Source organism: Bos mutus, chromosome 3 (genome assembly GCF_027580195.1).
Source record: "Bos mutus isolate GX-2022 chromosome 3, NWIPB_WYAK_1.1, whole genome shotgun sequence".
In the NCBI taxonomy this organism is placed as follows: domain Eukaryota; kingdom Metazoa; phylum Chordata; class Mammalia; order Artiodactyla; family Bovidae; genus Bos; species Bos mutus.
In genome coordinates, this window is record NC_091619.1 from 117,660,462 (window position 1) to 117,682,579 (window position 22,118).

General features: G+C 57.9%; 1 protein-coding gene across 1 annotated transcript in view; it reads right to left on the bottom strand.

Moving 5' to 3' along the window:
• Positions 1–22,118, bottom strand: part of HDLBP (high density lipoprotein binding protein) — a 59,775-nt gene that overhangs the window by 12,282 nt on the left and 25,375 nt on the right. Inside the window, 13 exon segments of the mRNA XM_070368659.1 lie at positions 345–458; positions 580–684; positions 1,330–1,469; positions 2,748–2,826; positions 3,101–3,205; positions 3,900–4,007; positions 4,130–4,336; positions 4,753–4,968; positions 5,214–5,420; positions 10,196–10,411; positions 11,142–11,299; positions 13,130–13,242; positions 14,302–14,363. Coding sequence (XP_070224760.1) covers positions 345–458; positions 580–684; positions 1,330–1,469; positions 2,748–2,826; positions 3,101–3,205; positions 3,900–4,007; positions 4,130–4,336; positions 4,753–4,968; positions 5,214–5,420; positions 10,196–10,411; positions 11,142–11,299; positions 13,130–13,205 — 1,731 coding nt within the window. The 5' untranslated portion in view covers positions 13,206–13,242; positions 14,302–14,363.

A 22,118-nucleotide genomic window follows, 5' to 3' on the forward strand; every position in this document is an offset into this window, starting at 1 on the left:
CCCCCGGGCACTGGCCGCCCGCCCCCTCAGCACTTTCCAAACCACTTCCTCATGGTCCAAGTTTTCAGAAAAACGACCAATCAGTAAACGATGCCTCGTGCAACTAAGCAGACCCCTCTGCTTACCGGGTATCTGAGGACCCCCCAGGAAACAAAGTAATCTGCACGGCAAGGTGGTCCCCCACTGACCCCCACCGGACACGGAGGTCACAACCCTTTCTGCCCGTCTGAACGCTGAGGGCGGGCCGCCCCAGCACCCAAGCATGCTCCCTGAAGCGGGTGCGGGGACCCCGGCCCCACACCACCCGAGACGCTGTTCCGACAAAAGATGGAAGTGCCCCTTACCAGGTCTGCCACCATCTTCTGCATGTATTTTGTGCATTTCTCCACCTCGTTCTTGGGCCCTCTGAGTTGAACAATATCGCTTTTTTGTGCTGGGTCTGGAAAGTTGATGATAACCTAGAACAAATGATCGGGAGGTCAAGTTCGATAATCAGCAAGGACTGGACCCCACAATACGGAGCCCCTTTTCCAACTGCCGATTAGACGGCGGTGAAGGGCGCCGCTGGGGACACTTTACCTCCGGGAATTTGTCCCGAATTTCACGGATCCGTTCACCCTTCTGCCCGATGATTGTGCGATGAAATCTCTGCTCGATGATTAGGTCCTTGGTACGCTCGTTCTCCTAAACACACGAGAGAGCACACTGAGGGGCCCAGGTGCAGCCCCGGGTGTCGCTCCGGGCAGAGCGCCCCACAGGGCCCCCGTGGTCTCCACCAGCGGCTGCAGCGCACGCTCTTGCAGGAGCCAGGCACAGCACAAAGCTGAGCGGGGCCCTCTACCCAGCAGCGAGCCCGCAGCACTCAGCCAGCGCATCTGCCTGCGGTTGGGAGCCGGGCCTCCTGCAGAGAGTGGCTCAGACGTTCCCCTGCATGGACAAGCACGGGAGAGGCTGCAAGCCCCGCGGCCCACAGCCTCCTCTAGGGGCTGGCTCCCCCGTCAGGGGAAACACTGCACAGAGGAGCGAGCAGAGCTGGGACGTGGGGACACGCCACCAGCCAAGCAGCCCCTGTCCACAACACCGGGGTTCCGGATCAGACATGTAGAGCAGGGAGACACCTGTCTGCTCCTGCGTGGAGGCTGCAGCTTGGTCTGGGGGAGGGGAGAGACATTCCCCCCTGCCCGCTGTGCAGACAACGCAGGCCGTAAGCCTCAACAGCAGCTGCACGTGGGAACCAGTGGGGTGCCAGCACGCCCCTGCCGCTGGGCGCTGCATCAGGGAAGGCCACGGACCTGCCGCAGGGGCGCAGCGCGGGCTAGCCGGGCTTACCATGCGGGAGGCGAGCTCCAGCAGCTCCCGCTTGGCCTGCCGCACGCCCTGCGGGTCGCCCTCGATGCGGATCAGGCTGCTCTTCTCGCTGTCGGGAGGGATGCGCACGGACACCTTGCACTGGTCCTTGATCCTGTTTACTGGGGACACGGCAGACACCACTGGGCGCAGAGCCACCCTGCCCCGACCCAAGCCACTATCCACAGGCACAAGGGCAGGAGGCCTTCCCATGCCCCACGAGGAGCCCTGACTGGCCACCACCCAGAGGGACCACACGCTGCTGCCTCCCTGAGAGCGTTCCACGCCCAGGGCGAGGGCCGCCCAGCACCCAAGCATGCTGGGCTGGGCGTGGCTGGGGCGTCACTAACGTGGACAGAGACCACTGTGGCAGCTCATACTCCACAGCTTAGAAAAAATTACTCTCAAAAAGACACAGTAAAAAACAAGCCATGAAACCCAGAGGAGTCCACAGTACCTGAAGATAAGAGCACCCTCATTGATCCCCATGGAGCCACATGGGGGCCACGCTGTCTAGACAGACTTCAGCCCTCACTGTCTGCAAAACCAGTGGATTGTTCAGCCCTCCTGTCACCCCGTCAACAGAGGCCCAAGCTCGCCCACCAGGAAACGGGGTCAGCGTTCTGCACGCTGGATAGTCAAGGGAAACCAAGCTCCTCAAAGGGGCGCCAAGCAGGGGCTGTGCACACGCAGACACCCCCGGGAGCTGCCCGCTCGGGGCGGTCTCTGTGGGGCGGGGCTGCTCTAGGCTGGTCCTCGAAGGACAAGAACCAAGGACACAGCAGACAAGCAGCAGAGTTTACATGAAATAAAATCAAGGTGAGCAAGTGAACCAGGAGAAAGCAGGGCAGACACCGCAGTGGCCTGTCCTTCCGGGAAGAGAAACCAGGAGTCAGTGTCAGGACCTGCCCCCACCTTCTGTGAAGGTGAGCGCATGGGCCGGGCAGCAGCGACTCGCCCCTGCGGACTCTGAGCAAGCCAGGACCGTACAAGGCAGAGTTCAGGAGGGCAGGTTCACGGGGTGCCCCCTCTCCACCTGCAGCAGGGGTCACAGCCAGGGGCAGGCTGCTCAGGGCTGGAGAACACCGTGGGGCCGCGCAGTCACACTGAGGGGAGGCGTGGGTTTTGAACCGTGCCCAACACCCGTGGACGCGGGCAGACCGCTCTCTCGGCAGCTGCCCGCTGGCCCACTCAGGGCTCGGTCCTCAGCTGAGGCTGTCCGCCCAGCAGGTGTGTGGTCAAGTGGCGCCTGCGAGGGCCCTGGCGGGCAGAGCCCAGCCCTGCAGGTCTGGCTCAACGTGACGACACGGCCCCAGGCACCTTCAGCGCTAGCCTCGGGGGGCCCTGTCCAAGGCTCTGCACGGGACCCCCCAGGCAACCTGGAGCGCCCCCTCACTCACTGTTGGCTCCGCTCTTCCCAATGAGATGTCTGTGGAACTTGTGGTCAATGTTGATCTCCACGTAATCCATCCGGTTAATCTGCAGGGGGCACACAGAGCAAGGCTGTGGAGACTGAGTCCATGACACGCGCCCAGATCTCCCCACAGATAGGCAGGCCGCCATGACCGAAGTCTGGAGGCCAGCGGCTGCCACTGCCCTGCTCCCTCAACTGCAGGGCCCCCAACACATCCTCCTTCTGGGCGCGGGCCCTCTCCCTGGGCCGTCCTGAACTCCGGGCCCTCCCCGGCCCTCCGAGGCCTTGATGGCTGTGCCTGCTCGGCCGGCGCTCGGGGTGCGGCTGGGGACCCCTTACCAGGTCCTTGACCATGGCCTCGATCTGCTCCTGGGCCACGCTGACATCCTCCGTGGGGCCTTCCAGTGTGATCCTGTCCTCGCCCTCCGTGAACTCGATGTGGACCTGCCGCACCAACACGCGTCCAGCTGTGAGGACAGCACGGCGCAGAAGCCCCTCCGGAGCCCAGGCTGCCCTCGGGGTCCGTGGCCCACCCACAGGCTCCAGAACAGGTTGGGGGAGGGGGTGTGGGGACTACTGTGGCTTTGGCAGGAACCACCCTGTGCCAACAGCAAGGCCCCTGCGTGTCACCAGAACCACTGCAGAAGCACCCCAACACCACACTGCTCAAGCCACCCACCCACGCCCCCTGGCCCGTGGGGACCAGGACTCTGAGCAAGACAGGAGCGAGACGCCACGCACAGGGCCCCTGCCAGGGCCACTAGATCTACTGCAGCCCCCGGAGCACTGGGACTGGAGCACCGAGGGGCTTCCCTGGGCACTGGGAAAGGAGGGGCCTCCTCCGCCCCCTCCAAAGCCCAAGCACCCGCTCTGCGCCATAGGCTTCTCAGACGTAACTACTCACTATCACGACACTGTCACAGCTAAACGAGGTGCTTCTTGAGACACTCTCCCAAAGGAACATGGACATTTGAAAAAAAATGTGTTGTGCTCTCCCTGGTGACCGTGGGCCAGCTGACAATCACACAACAGCTCCTCTCTAAAACCCGCCAGTGGTCTTCAGAGGCACCCAGGACAAAGCGAGTGACAGAGAGGGGACGACCCCACCCACCTGGCACGGAAGAGACCGGCCCCTCACCTTTGGCATCTGCTGAGTGATTTTGGCCAGGTTCTGCCCTTTCTTGCCGATGATGAAACGGTGGAGCCAGGAGGGAGCAGAGACGGAGGAGACGGTGAAACTGTTGGCCTAGGGAACCAGGAAACAAAGCCATGAGTCTGCGGAGTCTGCTCCCATGCGCACCAGGCTGGGGGGCTTGCCAGGGTGAGCGCCCCCTTCTCGCCCTGGTCCTCTGACCCCCGAGAGGTCACCTTGGCGTAGACTTCAGTCAGTGCCTGCCCCAGCTTCTCGGGCTCGCCTCGCAGTATCACCGTCTCGGAGGCGCTGTCCGAGGGTGGGATCTCCACGGAGACCCCGGTTCTCTCCAGGATCTCCTGCAGGGAGTTGCCCTTTGGACCGATGACGTACTTGTGCTGGGACTTCTTCACCTCCACTGCGATGGTCGTGGTCTTCTTTTTCTGAGGAGGAGCAGTGTGCACAAGGGTGTCAGCGCAGTGGACAGGACACAGGGCCCCGAGTGCAGCGACTGAGCCCTGTGCGAGGGTGGCGCCAGCCCAGCCCCGGGAGCTGCTTGTCACTGCCCGGGTCCTCGCCTCGGCAAGGTGGCTGCAGAGTTTACATCAAGCTGACTAACCACAGCAACCAGGCAGAGACCAATAGGCCACGTCCTCTTTCCAAAGCAAGGAGCCAGTTTCAGACCCCAGAGCCCACCGTCCCAGGCTCCCTGCTCCCTCAGAGGCCCGGTCAGCTGGGGGCAGGGTGTCCGCCGCAGGCAGGGCAGGGGAGCACAGGCGGAGCTGACCCCTGGGAAGCGGGTCATCTCGAAAAGGCCATGGACAGGGCGGGGCTGGTCTCTCCCTGCCCGGCAGGCTACCTTCTCCTCGTAAATCTTCTTGACGCGAGCCACGGCCTGAGCCAGCTGCTCCTTCTCGCCCGTGAAGACGATCTCGGTGCGGCTGACGCTGGGCGGCGGGATGTTGATGCGTGTCCCCGTCTCCTGCATGATCTCGCTCACCAGCCGGTTGTAAGGCCCTGCGATGAAGGGGTGGAAGGCCTTCTCCACCTCGAGCCGCTCCACAGCACGCTTGTCCTGGGTGGGAGGGGCAGACATGAGGGCCCGCCTGGGAGTGGGGGGGGTGGGGTCTCTCTCTAACACGCACAGGCGGGAAGGGCAGGCGTGAACACCCAGCTAGGGGTCGCTGGGATCATGCCCACACCGTGATACACGCGCTGCTCACACACAGGTGGGAAGGGCAGGCGTGAGCGCCTGGCGAGGGCTCGCTGGGATCTCACCCACACTGATGCGCGCACAGCACACGAACAGGCCGGCCTCACCTGCTCTGCAGAGATGAGCAGCACCTCGTGGCGTGCCTTCTCGATGCCCTCCTTGGTGCCCGTGATCCTGATCTGATTGCTGGCGTCATCCGGGCGTGGGATCTGGATCTTGGTTGCAGTTTTTAGCTCCAAGTCTTGCAGTTTCTCTCCATTTTTGCCGATTACAAAGCGATGGTGCTCTTTGGGAATGGCAACGGTTGCTGAAGCCTACGGCAGGAAAAGGACCAAAGAAAAAAAACACTTGGAGGCTCCAGAAAAGCGGCTTTTCCACAGCACTCTCCCGTGTAGGGATGCCCGTCCCACCGCCTCCCGCCTCCCCGGCCTCAGGCCCTGCTTGAGAACAGGCTCAGCTGAAGTGTCACCTCTGGGCAGCGGGCCCCAGGGAGTGTGAACACAACCGGCCTCCCAGCTTCAGCTGTTGATTCTCTACCCGGCCCAGCCCCGAGCCTGTTTCCATCACGGTGGCGCCACACGCCAGGCAGGACGTGGCCAGAGAGCAGGGACATGCTGACTAACCAGGTTAGCTGCTGTTTCTGCAGCAGGACGCTCTTTCTGTCAGACATGAGCCCTGCATGTAGTTATACACTCTTCCTCCCTCTCTCTCACAACCGGTTAAAACAGACAACTCATGTGGGGAAAGAAAACAAAAATAATCGAAATCCTCAAACTGCCAGAAGTTCAGCAGCTTTCTGAGGTCAAGGGACACTCTGGGAGGAGACAGAGGTGGCCACCCTTTCCCTATCTATACCGAAAGCAGTCATCAATCAAGAGGACTGTGAAAAAGAAAGAAGGAAAAGCACAGTGTAGGGTTCCCGACACTGGAGCAGCAGGAAACCCCAGAGCAGCCAGCCTTCTGCTCCTCCAGGGACTGCATCTCAGAGCAGAGTGTGCAGCACTCGCAAAAGGAGCGTTGGACTCTATCACAGGCAATAACAAGATCCTCACTTCGAAAATGGCACAGAAGGTGGTGAGCAAATGAGGTTTATTCTAAAAATGGCTCAATATTAGGAAATCAGTTTATATAATTCATTGTGTTTCTAGATCTAAGAAGAGAAAAACCAATCAAGTCTATAAAATTTAAATCCTTCCGTGACAAAAATTTGCATAAAAACAGAAACCAAAGAATATCTATTTTTAACACAAAGCACACACGCACGCTCAACCCTGAAGCTGTGCTTGGGGGAGACGTGTGTGTCAAGGCCTGCATGCCCACCCCCTGCCCAGTGTTTCCCTCGAGAGGAGACATGAGAAAGCAGAGCAGATGCAGGCTGGACAGGAAGAGGCGCAAGACTGCGCACGAGGGAAGGCGGAAGGAACCACGACCTCACCTGACTGGCTGGGACAGGAAGAAAAATTAGCTCTAACTCACACTGACAACACGTGGTTAGAAGACGCGACAGGAAGACCACCCGTCTCAGCGGTCGGGCACAGAACAGAGGCGGCAGGATGTGTGCCCCCCAGGTCAGGGCACAGCCCTGGGGAGTCTACCACCGCTTGGAGCAGAGAGCCGATGAGCATGCTCGCAGGGCAGAACAGAAGGGGACAGAAAGGACAGGACATCCTGGAAGCACCCAGTAGCTGCCCCCAACGCTGCCGTCTACAACCACGGCCACTGATGTAAACACCACCAGTGCACGGAGAGACGGGCCAGCGCAAGATCCAGGGACAGGCCCAGGGCGGCACGGAAGCGCAGGGCGCAATGAGACCTGCCACTGTGGGAGAGCTGTTCATCCACACAAATTCCACACAGATCAGGAAGGGAAACATAGCAACGTCTTTATAGTCATCTAAAAAATAAGGATAAACTTCCTTACAACCCTCAAGTAAAAGGAAACCTCCCTGCTGCCGCTGCTGAGTCGCTTCAGTCGCGTCCGACTCTGTGCGACCCCACAGACGGCAGCCCACCAGGCTCCCCCGTCCCTGGGATTCTCCAGGCAAGAGCACTGGAGTGGGGTGCCATTTCCTTCTGCGATGCACGAAAGTGAAAAGTGAAAGTGAAGTCGCTCAGTCGTGTCCGACTCTTCGCGACCCCGTGGACTGCAGCCCACCAGGCTCCTCCATCCATGGGATTTTCCAGGCAAGAGTCCTGGAGTGGGTGCCACTGCCTTCTCCGGGAAACCTTCCTAGCAACAACTAAAAAAAAAAAAACTTAATGAATTTGACCACATAAGAATGAAACTCACACAGCAAAACATACCAAGATCAAAACACAGACGGCAAACAGGACACCGCTGGTAACATACATTTCTGATGAAGGGCTTCCGGAGCACGCCCGGCCAGACGGACAACTCGAACTTGACGGCAGGGGGAGGAGGACAGATCGAGCACAGAGAAAAGGGGAACTAAGAGCACTCGCAGCCTTCCTTCAGCGCCCGAAGCCAGAGCACCGGGCGGCCCCAGCAAGGCTGTGGGCAGGCCAACGGAGGACACGCACACAGCGCCGAGGAGAGGGGCGTCTGGCTGCTTCAGCAAAACTCCAGACGAAGGTACCCTCTGGGCCGGCCTCTCACTGCTGGGAAAGCTCCCCCGAGACACGGTGGGCAAAACAGCAAACCGCACGTGCACGCACTGCTTGACTGGGACCCAGCGCCACGCGCCCGCGCGCACCCCGGCACACCCGGGCCCACGCGCCCACGCGCACCCCGGCACGCCCGGGCCCACGTGCCCGCGTGTACCCCGGCATACCCAGGCCCGGCAGCGGTCTGGCGGCAGGAGCCACGGCCCGCCGCTGTGAGCGCCACGGGACCCGCTGCACCGGGAAGCAGCCTCCTGCCTCAGAGGAAGGACACACCCACAAAGACCCAGCATGGCCACCCAGCAGGGTGAACAGGGCCAGGGGGCCTTATACGGTGCTGACTTGGCAATCACAGGTTTAAGTACTTTAGAAAAAACTGAAAGCTTCCCAGGTGGCTCAATGGGTAAATAAAAAAACAATCTGCCCGCCAATGCAGAAGACCCAGGACGCGTGAATTCAATCCTTGGGTTGGGCAATCCCCTGGAGTAGCAAACAGCAGCCCACTCCAGTATTCTTGCCTGGAGAATCCCATGGACAGAGGAGCCTGGCTGGCTACAATCCATGAGGTCAGAGAGTCAGGCACAACTGAGCATACACGCTTAAAAAATGAAAATAAACTAAAAACAAATGAACCTAACTATGTATCCAGATAAAAGCACAACCTATGTATCAAGATGATAGCATAACCTTGATAGAGAATTACTCCAGTGATCTCAAGGCCCAAACATCTTCCATCTTAAATAGACACTTGAGTTTGAACTCCTGCAGCTTCCCACTGTGAAGCTCCAGGGCTCTGGGATATTCAGGCCTGTGGGAGCGGCAGTGAAGATCGGGTCACACATCTCTGGGTTAGAAATAAGGAAGTGGTTCAGATGAATGGATACGTCAGAAAGCGGCAGGGTGCCCACTGAAGGAGTTCCCACAGGTCAGAGACGAGGCAAGTCCTGCAGAAAACACAACTAATCAACACACCAGAAGTTCACCAAAAAGATGCACAGGCCAGAAGACACCAAAAAGATGCACAGGCCACCGGTGCAGACGCCGGAGCGCCACGGTGGTCTACTTTTAGCAAGGGAAGAGGACCAACGGCAGACCGTGCCTGCCCCACCTCAAAGGCCTGTCCCAGCGACGTGGGAGCCAAGGTCTCTGAGCCGCGTGAAGCTGGGTAGCAACGAGCAAGGCTGGCAGAACGACTAGACGAGAGGATGCCAGGCCATCTGAGGACTGGCAGGGGCACCACAGAGGCACCACCCATGTGCTTTCTCGCCGTACAGGGTGCACATGGAAGCAGCCAAGCCCCCAGATCTGCCCCCACTGCACAGGAAAAACGGGGGGCAGTGGAACAACATCTGTGCGGCCCCCAAAACAAACCAGCAGCACGAAGAAGAGGTGAGGAGGCCTGCTGAGGTATGAGCACGCGGGCAGCCTCAGCTGGACACGGAGGAAAAACCCAGCGGGGAAGGAGCATCTGAGATGAAGCGGGCAGCGCTCGCACCACCGGGGCTGACGTGGGGACATCAGGAAACTACCATCGACTTTTAGACGTGAGTTAATGACGTGTTATATTCAGTGAAACACAAGAAGAGAGGGAGCCCACACAGAAGTATTTGCAGGAGAATGTGTCTGGGATCTGCTGTAAAGTAAAAGTGGGGGGCAGGAGGGAGCAGGGCGGGAGGAACGCCTCAGATGCTCAATCAAAACCCACCTCAACACTCACCAGCCGGCAGAGCCGCCGGCACCAGCCACAACGTGCAGCAACGCAGACACATTTTCCACTCCCTACACCAAACAGGTGACAGACTCCCTGAAGGTGCCTTTCAGCTTTGAGTGTGAGAGCCCGGGGTTCCACAGCACAGCGCCCCCACTAAGCCCCCCATGCATCAGCCTCCCATCTCTGAACCCCTACACCGAGACCAGCTCCCCCAAAGCTCAAGAGACTTAGCAACAGGTAGGAAGAACCCTCATTTCTAACTGAGCCCACCCAAAGCTCCGCCATACACTGTAATACACATTCTCTGCATTCACCTCAGTTAAGGGAAAAACTCATCAATCGCTGATTTACTTCTTTATGACAATAGTTCTCCAATCAATTCCAAGTTCTGGTATCAGATGGCTGAGGACTACAGCACTGGTGATCTCCCAAGCCCGGGGTGGGGAGTGTGTGTTTAAGCAGCAGACACATTTGCTGGCCCTCAGAGCCAGAACTGGCTCAGCTGGCTCATCTACACATGCGTGTCCTCAGCCCACTGTCTGGGCCTTTAGCTGTTAGCTCCTGCACCTGCAGAGCAGAGCCGGTGGTGTCCTGGGCCCGAGTGGGCCACTGGGTTTCCACTAGCAGAGTCAGGAGGCTCCGAATGCTGCTGTCCTACCCCAGCCCCTCCAGCCCTGCCCAGCGGGGGAGAGTGCGATGGGCCGGAGCCGTACGCACAGGCCGGACGCCGTCCTGGGAGGCCTGCCGGGAGCGCACCTGAGTCTGCAGTCGGGCCACGATGTCCTTCCGGGCTTTCATGACGGCGTCCAGCTTCCCTGAGACCATGATGGACAGGCCCTGGTCTTTGGCGAGAGACAGCTCCAGGTGAGCGCCGGTTCTCTGCATGATCTCAAGGCAGATTTTTGCTTGTTCACCTTCTCCAAACTGGTTCATGTCCTTGTATTTCCTCTCCTCCAGTGGTACATGGAACACCTGCTCAGAAAAGGTCAAAGAGGGAAGGTTAAGAGGGGACAGAAAAAGTGTCTAGGAACCGAGTATACGGAGTAAAGAACACGGGTCTGTTTAGTCACTGTAACCCCTCCTTACTGCTCCAAGGTCTAGGAGGAAAGTCAAGAGACCAACAGGAAGTGCCCAAAGGCGGGGGGCTGCTGTCTCAGTGAAGTGGAAACCCCCCACCCCAAGTACAAATAAAGACAGGGGACATCACGAAGCAGGGGGCAAGGTCAGCGGAGGCAGTGAACTGGGAGGTGGGCAGGCTAGGAGCGTGGGCGACAGGGAGGGCCTGGCCGGCCACGTCGGGGGGCGCCAAATGGAGGAGGGGCGTGTGCAGTGGGGGAGCAGCGGGGACAGCGGGCGCGGGCCCCTGCCCACCCTGGGGTAGGACGAGAAGACGGCGCAGGCTCCACAGGAGGACGTGTTCTGACCCACGTCCTGGGCTGGGCGCAGGGTTGGGGGAGACTGACTGAACCCAGAGGCCCCTTTTCACACCCAAAGCAATCTCATTTGATGTTCAAGAACCCTCTTGGGATCTCTCTGGTGGTCCAGCGGTCAGGCTTCTCTGCTTTCACTGCCAAAAGGCCCGGGTTCAACCCTGGTCAGGGAATGAGGAAGCTGCAAGCCTCTTGGCCAAAACCAAAACCAACCAAACTGCTGCTACGGCTTCCTACTTGGAGCGGCAGGTGAAGTGGGATAGAGCATCTACCTGAGTGATGACGGAAGCCTTGATGGGCCGGATCTTGTTACTCCAGGCGCCAGCAGGCTCCTGGGCATTTTCCAGGCAGGCTGCTTTCTCGGGCAGTGGGGGGAAGGCATCCTTGTAGGTTGGAGGGTCGCTCTCCTCTTCGGAAGTTAAAGTGGCAACTGGACCAGCCAACACAGATCAAGAGTATTAGACGGAGAAAACACCAGGAGCGCTTTAATGCCAAAAAGAGACAGCACTAGCGGCTGACAACGACCCCTCACTCAGCCACAGGGCAGGCGCCCAAGGCTGGCAGGCTCAGCACCCTCAAGGTCAGCGTGTGCACTGGCCGGGCCACTCTGAACCTGAGGGCACCCCTGCCCCTGCACAGCCTCCCCGGGAGTCTCAGCTCAGACCCTGGGCCCCACAACTCCCTGTGGGGTGAGCTCCTGGAAGGCAGGCCTTGGCACAGATTTTTCATCCCTCAAGACTGTTCTAATCTTGTATTCTTAAAAACAAATCCCATCCCCCCCAACACCTGGCACATGGCCAGCTCTTAAACCTGCAGGAGAAAACAAGTCTGCGGCTCCGACTGCCCGCAAGGACCCCGAGGCAGACTCCAGCCAGCGCCCAGCGCCATAGGCGATGTTGGAAGGGCTCTCGCAGGAACAGCTATCTCTGCGCCCCCGCCATCCACAGGGAATACCCGGGGGCGGAATCAGGGCCCCTGCACCACCCGCTCCACCCACAGGCCCTCCCGTCCACATGCTGACCCACCAACACCTCCACGCCAGCGGGAATGTGCCTGTATGGGTGACGCCCGGAGGTCCCGGGCTGGGTGGTGTCTAGCAACGGCAGGGGCCAACAGCAGAGGGATGACCTCTGGGGTCAGGCAGGCCTGTGTCTGACTCTGAGGTCACCACTCCCAGCCATGTGGCCAGGCTGCCCTGGGGGCCAGGAAAGGCTCCATGTGAACAGCTGCTGGAGCCCGGCAGGGCCTGCTCCCTCCCCGGGCAGATTCGGACCCCACAGGGTCTTTGATCACACGGCAGACCCAGCCTGCAGGCACCGAGGACCAAGCAAGCGGCCGGTTCTGGCCTCCACTGCCTGGAGACGAGCGGCTCGAAATGCAGTTGCTGTGACTGACGAAATACATCTTTACTTTTATTAAACTTTAGAACTGATACTCAATCCCATTACTGGAAAACTTTTAAGGAGTGTTAGGAACAACAACGGAGAAGGCAATGGCACCCCACTCCAGGACTCTTGCCTGGAAAATCCCATGGACGGGGGAGCCTGGTGGGCTGCAGTCCATGGGGTCGCTAAGAGTCGGACACGACTGAGCGACTTCACTTTCACTTTTCACTTTCGTGCGTTGAAGAAGGAAAGGGCAACCCACTCCAGTGTTCTTGCCTGGAGAATCCCAGGGACGGGGGAGCCTGGTGGGCTGCCGTCTATGGGGTCGCACAGAGTCAGACACGACTGAAGCGACTTAGCAGCAGCAGCAGGAACAACAAAGAGTAGAACAAACTACTCTTTCAACTGAAAATTTTATAAAAACTAAGTCCAGATGAAGGGCTTTGAATGAACACGGAGCCCTCAAATCAAGTTGTCCTGCAGCCATAAATACGCATCAGATTCTGAAGGGACAGAAAAGACTGTCAGGCAGGCGTTTGCGCGGCTACACTAGAGACACTGAGACCCATGGCCCGTGTGTCCCGCCCGCATCTCCTGACAGCCTGGCGTCCATCTCTGCCGCCGCCCCGGGCCCAGCTCAACACGAGGGCGAGAAGAATGCTGAAAGAGCACGAAGGGCAGACCCCTGGCTGCCACACTGGCCACGTTTGGAATCTGCCGTCGATCGGTCCGCCACCCATGGCCATCTCACTCTGCAGACAAGGGCAGTGCAAACAGCCCACAGCACTGCTGGGCCCAGGCCTGCCCACAGCACAGGGCGCAAAACACCTCTGCAGAGGCCCCACGGTTACCAGCAGAGTGAGGAGGCGCCTCACCTTTGATTTGTTGCGGAACCAGTCCACTGCGGTGTTCAGCAAAGCTCTCCTGGGTCAGAACTGCAACGGAGCTCATGGTTGGTCTCAGGCCGCCACTTGATCCGGGTGAGCCACTGCGGGGGGAGGGGGGTCAGAGGCAGGCCTGGGGTGTCCACCCAGGGGCGTGCGCAGCCAAGGACAGCATCGCTTCACCGGCAGGGGACACCCAGCTTCCTGAGCCAGCAAGGCCAACCTGAGGGGCTCCCAGACTACGACCGGGGGACAGAATGGAGAACTGGCTCCCTGCCTAGAGCAGACGCAGGCTCTGGCTGACAGGTTCAGCACAGGCCCCCGTGGGCCGCAGAGACCCCGTCTGAACCCCTGCCCCACATGGCCCCCCCCTGGCCCCAGCCCCAGATCCACCCCAGGGGCTCTGGTAACAGCAGTCTCAGTTACTTGGTTAATCTGCTGTCGCCACACCTCCTGATGCTTATGAAATGCACGGTAGGACAGGAGCTACAAGGAGCCTCGAGAGCGCAGCCTGCCTGCTCTGGGGACAAGTGTGGCAGCGCGGACACCTCCCAGCGGTGGGGGGACTCAGGCGGCGGCGGAGAGGCCAGCCAAGAGCACACAGCTCTGCCGTCGGGCAGGAGCCCCGCAGTCGGCCTCCAGACCCCACCTGGAGCGGCCCCGGGACCTGGGCACACGGCTCTCAGAGCCACAGCGCCTGTGCAGAAAAGGGGCTCAGTGGCGTGGGGGAGCCCCTCCCCAACTCCACCTGCGCCCCCAACACTAATGCACAGAGAGGAGCACCCTTGCTCACAAATCGCGCCCCCAGGGTTTCTGCGCCACTGAGGCAAAACATGTAACAGGGTCAAGTCATTTTTAGTGAGTTTTTTCCCATCCTTTTTACAATTCAGTAAGACCCCTCCCCAAATTAAAAAAAAATTAAGCTCTGGAAGCAAGGTCCAAAATCAGATACTCTCAGCAAACCCAAAAGGAGAAAAGATTGAAAGTCGATGGAAACCAGATGGCCCATCCACCAGAAGGGCACAAGTGTACGCTCCGCTCTACACGGGGAGGTGAGCAACAGGGCTCCTCTCTGAAGAAGGCTGGAAGCTTCAGGACGATACACAGTGAAAGGGCACTCTCACAGCCCAGGGCCAGGAGGCCTGGAGGCCGGACACACTCACCAGCAAAACGGTCGGTAGCCAGGAGGTCCGTCCTGAGGTCGCCTCTGTCAGCCTGCCAGCTTCTGCCGGTGTGGGGCAGGAAGGGGGAGACGGCAAGGAGAAAACCAGAGGCAAGTTACTGATCTGCATCCGACAACCCAGATCCTTTCCTCTCAACCAGAATAGGTCGAGGTGTTATTTCTTTGCACTTTGGCTACTAACTAACACTAGGAAAATTTCTTGGGGCAAAAAAAAAAAAAAAAAACGAAGAAGCCCTTCCACTAGGCCATGCGCTTCAGACAGACACGGGCGTGAAGCCTGAGCTAGAGCTGCAGAGGTGACTTCCCAGGACCCAGAGAGTGATCCCTTTAGCACCTCAACTTTTACATGGAACCATTTCGAAGTAAAACTCTCAAAAAACTGCCGTTTGTTCCCCTGAGGGTGAACATTTTCTCCTGTCCTCCTCTTGCTCGGCTCCGCTGAGCCAGAAGGGAAAGGATCTGCAACACCGTCCTGACGGAGTGAGCTCGCCGGGCCGCAGCGCTCCACGGGGAGACCGAGGGCTACTATCTAAGGGCGCAGGTGTCTTTGGTGGTTACTTTGTTCTTGCTGTTACCCTGTAAAAGTCCTTGAGTCCCTTATAATCCACTGGGGATTTAGAAACCAGGCCATAAAACAGCAGGGCTAGAAAGAACCTTTAAAGGCCATCCTGGGAGGACCCAAAACTGCCCAGTGAGGAAGGAGGGTGTGGGTCACCTTGCCGCGGGGGACTTCAGGATGGCGAGGCTGCCAGGTAGGTGGCTGGCCGCTCTGCGCAGGCCGCATTCACTTTATGGCGTGGCCTTTATGGCGTGGGTGGGCACGGTCCAGAACGGGGGTGTTAACAGCAGTGACAAGAGTGCCTGCCGAGCTGGAGAGGAGCACCTCCAAACTCACTCATAACACAGGTGTGCTCAGGGGCTGGGAAGCCGGTGCACAGCCGCTGGGGTTGCGCCAGTGACTCTGGATTTAAAAGGTCTCAATGTCCCAGCTGGGGACACAGACCTGTGGTATTTCAGGATTTAAAAACTACAAAAACCAAAAATCCTTTAAACGTAAGGACTTGAGTCACATGGGGGAAGTTCTGTGAGCCAGAGGCCAGCCCCTCTCTGCAGGCCCAGTCCCATCAGACACACACGACACGTGGCCCTCAAGGGGGGAGGGTGGATACAAAATGACCGAGGCCATTTTATTTACAGACAAATTCTAACCGGCAGGTCTCAATGACTAAGGCAAGGAAGAAAGAAAACCTTTCCATTAAATCACACTGACAGAGACACTCACCTACACCGGCCTCTGGCAGAGGTGAAAGGTGAGCTGCCCTGGGCCCCCCGGCCCTGTCAGCCCACCCAGACCAGGACTCGGGTGCTCTGGGAAGCGCCACTGACACCGGGACCCGGGGCCCACCCACTCTCCAGGCAGCCCTGAGCTTCCTGACTTTCCACCTGAAGAGCCTCCCACACCCGGCGCCGACAGCGTCTCAAAACCCACTCACACCTGCCCTCTGAGAGGCGGGTTCGCCCTCGAGGCCGCCCCGATGCCAGGCCAGCCTCCTGGCCTGCCGCCGACCAGCCCCTGCCTTCCCGGACAGGGCAGGCTGCGCAGCGGGGTGGCCACCGCCACGTCCGCTCGAGCCACAGGGCAGCGCCAGCCCCACCCCACACCTGGAGTCACACACCAGGCCACTCCTGCGGCTCGCTGTGGAGGCCGCTCGTGCTCGTCCCAGCCAGCTGCCCTACTGACCCTCAGTCCACGAGGCTCAAGGAGGGACAGCCTATCAGAGCCCCTAATGGCCTCACATGTGCACAGGCCCTCGGGCAGTCAAGCGCACAGAGTGGACCCACAGAAAACTCCAAGCTGGTTTGACAGGATACACTGGTCTCTAGTCTGTGCATTTCCAGCGGTGGTTGTTACAGCTGGTGGTGAATGGACCACAGTGAGCCTCAGGTGAACATCAGGTCTGATCTCAACAAAGCAGGCTGTTGTTTTTCTTATAAACGTCTCAAGATCTCGTCTTTAAAGAATTCACCTTAGAGCTGACCTGACGAACCGTGTGCAGACCTCAGCCCTGAGGCGCTGGGCCATCACCAGCCCTCCTGCTATGCCCCCTCCCAAGAAACTGTCCCCTGCAAAACGATGCCCATCCCCGGAGGTCTTTCAACCCCCTCTGAGCCTTCCTGGCGGGTGACGCCTCTACCTGGGTGCCCTCACTGGCCATCCCAAGTCCCAGAAGACCTTAATGAGGCGCAGAAGCCAAACATAGCTGTTGCAGCTCCTCACTGGGCTGCATGCTGCCACTCCAATCAGGACTGAAAGGGACCCTCGTATCTGAGCAATGCTGGGGGCGGCTGGGCCGCTGTGCTCCCCTTGGAGCTGTCAGAACACTGCGTCTGCTTCTTCCCCCAGAGAACAGGCCCACCTTCCCCACCAGACTCCTTCAGGCACGGGAAGCCAGTTCATTCCCCAGCTATGACTCCATTCATCACTGGGGTGCTCTCAACGCCTCCAAAACGCCCCGTCCCTCCATCACTGTGGGTGCTCTCAATGAGTTTCCCCACGGGAAGCATTCAGGACCACCCAATGCAGATCTCAAACCACCCTTAGCCTGGACTTTAGTCTTGTTTCTCAGAGTATAAATACCCACAGCAAAAAGCCACATTTCAAAATGGAACTTTGTAAGAAGCAGAACTAGAGCCAAATAAAGAAGGCTAGACAGAAGCAGATTGCTCTCTCTGCTACCCCCTGCCCAGAGTGGGCTAGCACTCCCACAGGATGGATGGGCAGGCACCCACCTCCCCACGGGAAGTCATGGCATATGTGAAGATGTCACATAGGTTTGGTCCTAATGAAGGTACAACAGACAAATCTTTAAGAGAAAGAATTTTTTTGCTTGTAACCAATAAAATATAAGCTGATCCCCTTGTATATTTTCAATTACACATTCAAAAGAAAGTCTTCTGCAAAGGGAACTCAGGAGCGGTAGTCCAGAAAGAACTTTTTCTCAGCCAGCGAATGCGACCTCAGCGCTTCCTGTACCTCCTGGGCAGGACTGAGAGCGGAGGCACCAGGAAACCCGGGACACCCAGGACTTCGGTCCTCCTCCTGCAAAGTTACGATTCTTTGCTCTGATCCCCACAGCAAGCTTGTAAGGACGAGGCTTTTCAGAGCGCTTTCAGGAGACAGAGCAAACTTGAGAGGAAGCAGCCCGGCTCGCACGGCCGCGGGAGGGACTCGCAAATGCCACCTCAGCACGGCCCTCCCACCGGCCACGCGGGCCCGCGGGCGGGGACAGGCTTAAAGGGGCAGCGCGCCGGCCGCCCTGAATCCCGCCCGGGTTCGGTACTTTTCCGTGCGGTCCTTCTCGTCCGCGGGCCCCGGGGCGCGTCCGAGCGGCGCTCCGGCCGCCAGGGGAGCGGCGCGCCCGGCCGAGCAGGCCGGCGGCCGCAGGTGGAGGTGAGGCGGCGCGTCCCGGCCCCGGCCCGCCGCCCCCGCCGCCGCCGGGCTGGGGGAGGGGCGCGCCGGCGCGAGCGGCGGGGGAGGGGGCGGCGGGCCGCCCACGTCACCGGCCTGGCGCAGGTCGGGGCGCCCCGCGGCTCCCGGGCCGGGACGCAGGGACCAGACCCGACCACACGCGCGGGGGGTGGGCGGCGGGCGGGGGGCAGCGGGCTGGCGCCGCGGGACTCGGGAAACTTTCTTGCTCGGCCGGTGCCAGCGCCGCGGCCCATGCGCACTGGTGACACGTAGCCGCCCCTCCCCGGCCGGCAGGGGGGCGCCCCGCGGGGCCCGGGGCCGAGCCGGGCGTGGGGGGGGCGCCCACTGTGCGGCCGCTGCCAGGGTCCCCCGCCTCCCCCGCCCGGTGCTCCACGTCGGCACCCGGGCGTCCCAACGTCCCCGTGCAGCCCCGGCCCCACGCCCGGCCTGCTCACCCTGCGCGGCGCCTGCCCGTCCGTCCGTCCGTGCGTCCGTCTGCTCGCCTCGGGAGAGGCCGGGACCCCCGCTCGCTCGCCGCTCCCGCAGGCAGGCTCCTCCGGCCGGCGCCCGGGCCCCCACGGCTATATAGGGCGGCGGCTCCAATCCCGCCCGGACACGTCAGACCGCGGCCGCCCCGCCCGCCGCCGGCCAGCGCCGCCCCGCCCGCCGCGCTCCGCGCCCGCAGGCTGCCCTGCTCCGGAGGGGCGTCGGGGTCGGGCACGGCCGCCACCTGCGCAAAGCGCGGGCAGGGGCAGCCGCTTCTGGCAGCGGGGCGCCCAACACCGCCCCCACACCCAAGAAAGAAACAGGACACCTCGAGGGACAACACAAAGGGAATGAGCCGCCGGCCGCAGCCATTCACAACTTCCGAAGGTGGAGCGCGGGCGAGCCTGACCAACTCCCGAGAACAGCCCACTGCCCTGAAGTCTGGAGCCCAAACACTCTTCGTCTGTCCTGCACTTGTATAAAATATCCCTCCTCAGTTCCTTGGCTACTCATTTAATTCCCTACAGAAATGCAGACCATCTTTCCTTTAAGGACTCTACCCCCAGGTATCTCTGCCCGTCTCACAGGTAAGAAGGGGCCTGCCTGCGAGGCGCCCAGCCTTAAACAACAAACAGGAGAACAGAGTCCCTCCCTTCGGGGGCTTCCACTCAGGGGATGAGGGAGCAGCCAGGTCTGCACTCCTCTGTAATATGCCTCCACAACGGCTTCTTTTAGTCAAGGCTCTGGCTTCCCTTGTGGCTCAGATGGTAAAGAATCTGCCTGCAACGCAGAAGACCTGGGTTGGGAAGATCCCCTGGAGAAGGAGAGGCTACCCACTCCAGGATTTTGGCCTGGAGAATTCCATGGACTCTATAATCCATGGGGTCGCAAAGAGCTGGACAGGATCGAGCCACTTTCACTCCAGGCCTAGAGGGAGGGACATGCAAGGAGATCAAGCAAAATCCTCCTGGAGATGAGGGAAGGCACCACCAGCACCGGGGCAGGTCAGGGCCCTCCTCAGCAGGCAAGACACAGGTGCTGCTCAGGAAGAGGGAAGCCTGTGGCAGAGGAGGGGCAGGCAGGCCCAGAGGTACTTTTTCCCGTGGAACTCTGTCAGTATATACAGAATGGGCGGGGGGGGGGGTCCTCACAGCAGTTATTCATTCAGTCTAAAGGTGACTACGGCTTTCCATTATCACTGGCAATGGAGAATGCACTGAGCGGACAGATTCGGACAGTAGCACCAGAAATTCCCTATTAACTGGAAAAGGCCATCAACAGAAGTCAAGAAAGGCAGGGAGGCTCTTGGGTGCACTCACTGAGATGGAGAGCCTGAATGTCTACACTGGTAAGGGGAACTGTGATGCAAAAACTTGGATACAATGTCTGACATGCCCACTGGAGGGCCAAGTGGGGACCTAAGTAGGCAACTGCATATGCAAGGCGAAGGCCAGGGAGAAAGCCAGCACGGCTGACAGCACCCTTTGGCACTGCGGGACATCAGAGGGGAAGAGCCACAGAGCTGAGGGCATGGTCCCTGGAGCTGCACCCTGAGTCACCGGGATAGCACCTGGGCAGCGGGTAGAAGACTGCAAGTTAAAAAAAAAATCAAGAGATGGAACAAATCAAAGAGGTTAAGAACTTCAGATAAGAGGATGAGGAAGTCCAACACATGTCTAATACGCACTCCACAAGAGGAAAATACAAAGGACAAAGAAATATTGGAAAAATACTGGGAAAAAATCTAGAATGTAAAAGTATTATATTTCCCTTCCCTCCTTGAAAGAGAACAGGGGGCCAGCAGTGTTTTGGTATAGAACAGTGAAACCTCAAAAACGCCCAAGACAAGAGTAGATTTTAAAAGCAACCAGTGAGAAATATCAATAACCCCAGACACGCAGATGACACCACCCTTACGGCAGAGAGCGAAGAACTAAAGAGCCTCTTGATGAACGTGAAAGAGGAGAGTGAAAAACTTGGCTTAAAACTCAACATTCAAAAAACTCAGATCATGGCGTCCAGTCCCATCACTGCATGGCAAATAGATGGGGAAACAGTGAGAGACTTTATTTTTGGGGGGCTCCAAAATCACTGCAGATGGTGACTGCAGCCATGAAATTAAAAGATGCTTACCCCTTGGAAGAAAAGCTATGACCAACCTGCTGCTGCTGCTGCTAAGTCACTTCAGTCGTGTCCGACTCTGTGCGACCCCATGGACTGCAGCCTACCAGGCTTCTCCATCCATGGGATTCTCCAGGCAAGAAGACTGGAGTGGGTTGCCATTTCCTTCTCCAATGCATGAAAGTGGAAAGTGAAAGTGAAGTCGCTCAGTTGTGTCTGACTCTTAGTGACACCATGGACTGCAGCCTACCAGGCTCCTCCATCCATGGGATTTTCCGGGCAACAGTACTGGAGTGGGGTGCCATTGCCTTCTCCTAGATAGCATATTAAAAAGCAGAGACATTACTTTGCCAAAGGTCCATCTAGTCAAAGCTGTGGTTTTTCCAGTAGTCATGTATGGATATGAGAGTTGGACTATAAAGAAAGCTGCTGCTGCTGCTGCTAAGTAGCTTCAGTTGTGTCTGACTCTTTATGGCCCCATGGACTGTAGCCTGCCAGGCTCCTCTATCCATGGAATTCTTCTGGCAAGAGTACTGGCTGCTGGTGCTGCTGCTGCTGCTAAGTCGCTTCAGTCATGTCCGACTCTGTGCGACCCCGAAGACGGCAGCCCACCAGGCTCCCACGTCCCTGGGATTCTCCAGGCAAGAACACTGGAGTGGGTTGCCATTTCCTTCTCCAATGCATGGAGGGGTTGCAATTTCCTACACCAGGGAATCATCCCGACCCAAGGATTGAACCTGCATCTCCTGCATTGTAGGCAGATTCTTCACCATCTGAGGCACCAGGAAGTCATTGGCAATGTTCTAGAACTTGTATCAGACTGTAGGTTCAGAAATAGTCGTATGTTATTATTTACTGGTTGTTATTTTGTATTACTAATTACCAAGTAAAAGAGAAAAAACACAACACTGGGAAGCAAGAGAAGTAAAAAAAAGAAGCAATTTAAAAGCAAGATAAATAAAGCACAAAATACAGTGGAAGAAATGAATCCAGATGTGGAAATAATCTGATGTTAGTATATACTAACTACCCAGTTACAAAGTCCAGCTATATGCTATTTAAGAACCCCAAGCTACAAGGACACAGACACTTAACGTGAAAAGATGGAAGTGGAAGAAGTGCCCAGGCAACTACTGACACACTGAAGCTGGGCAACCTGTGTCGTCTTCAGATACAACAGACTGTAGGATGAGCAGTACTGACAACAAAGACGCTCAAGAATAAAGTCAGCTCTGATTCTGTATGTATCCAGTTGTAGCTACAAAGTATATTAAGTAAAAGCTGAAGCTTATTATAAATTGATACAGCCAAGATTATAAAGGAAGACTGACAACTCTTGGTAACAGATTATGGAGATTAAAAATGCACAGAAAGTTAAAACAATGCAGTTAAAACCTACTTTATTGGACTTATATAATCCTTTGCCCAATGATTAGAAAGCACATTCTTTCCAAGAATACATTTAACTTTTACAAAATTGACCAGGAGCTAAGGCCAACTTTTTTTTTTTTTTCAACAAATGGCCAAAAAATTAGATATTCTGTGACCACAACACAATTAATTAGAAGTTAAAATGTTTGAAAGCCTAGAAGTTTTAAAACTTGCTCCTAAATAACTCATGGATCCAAGAAGATCTGAAAATAGTATCTTAGCCATCATACTAGTGAAGAGGAAAATGTAAAAACTAGCTAGTTAACCTCTTCTAATATTAGAAAAACAAT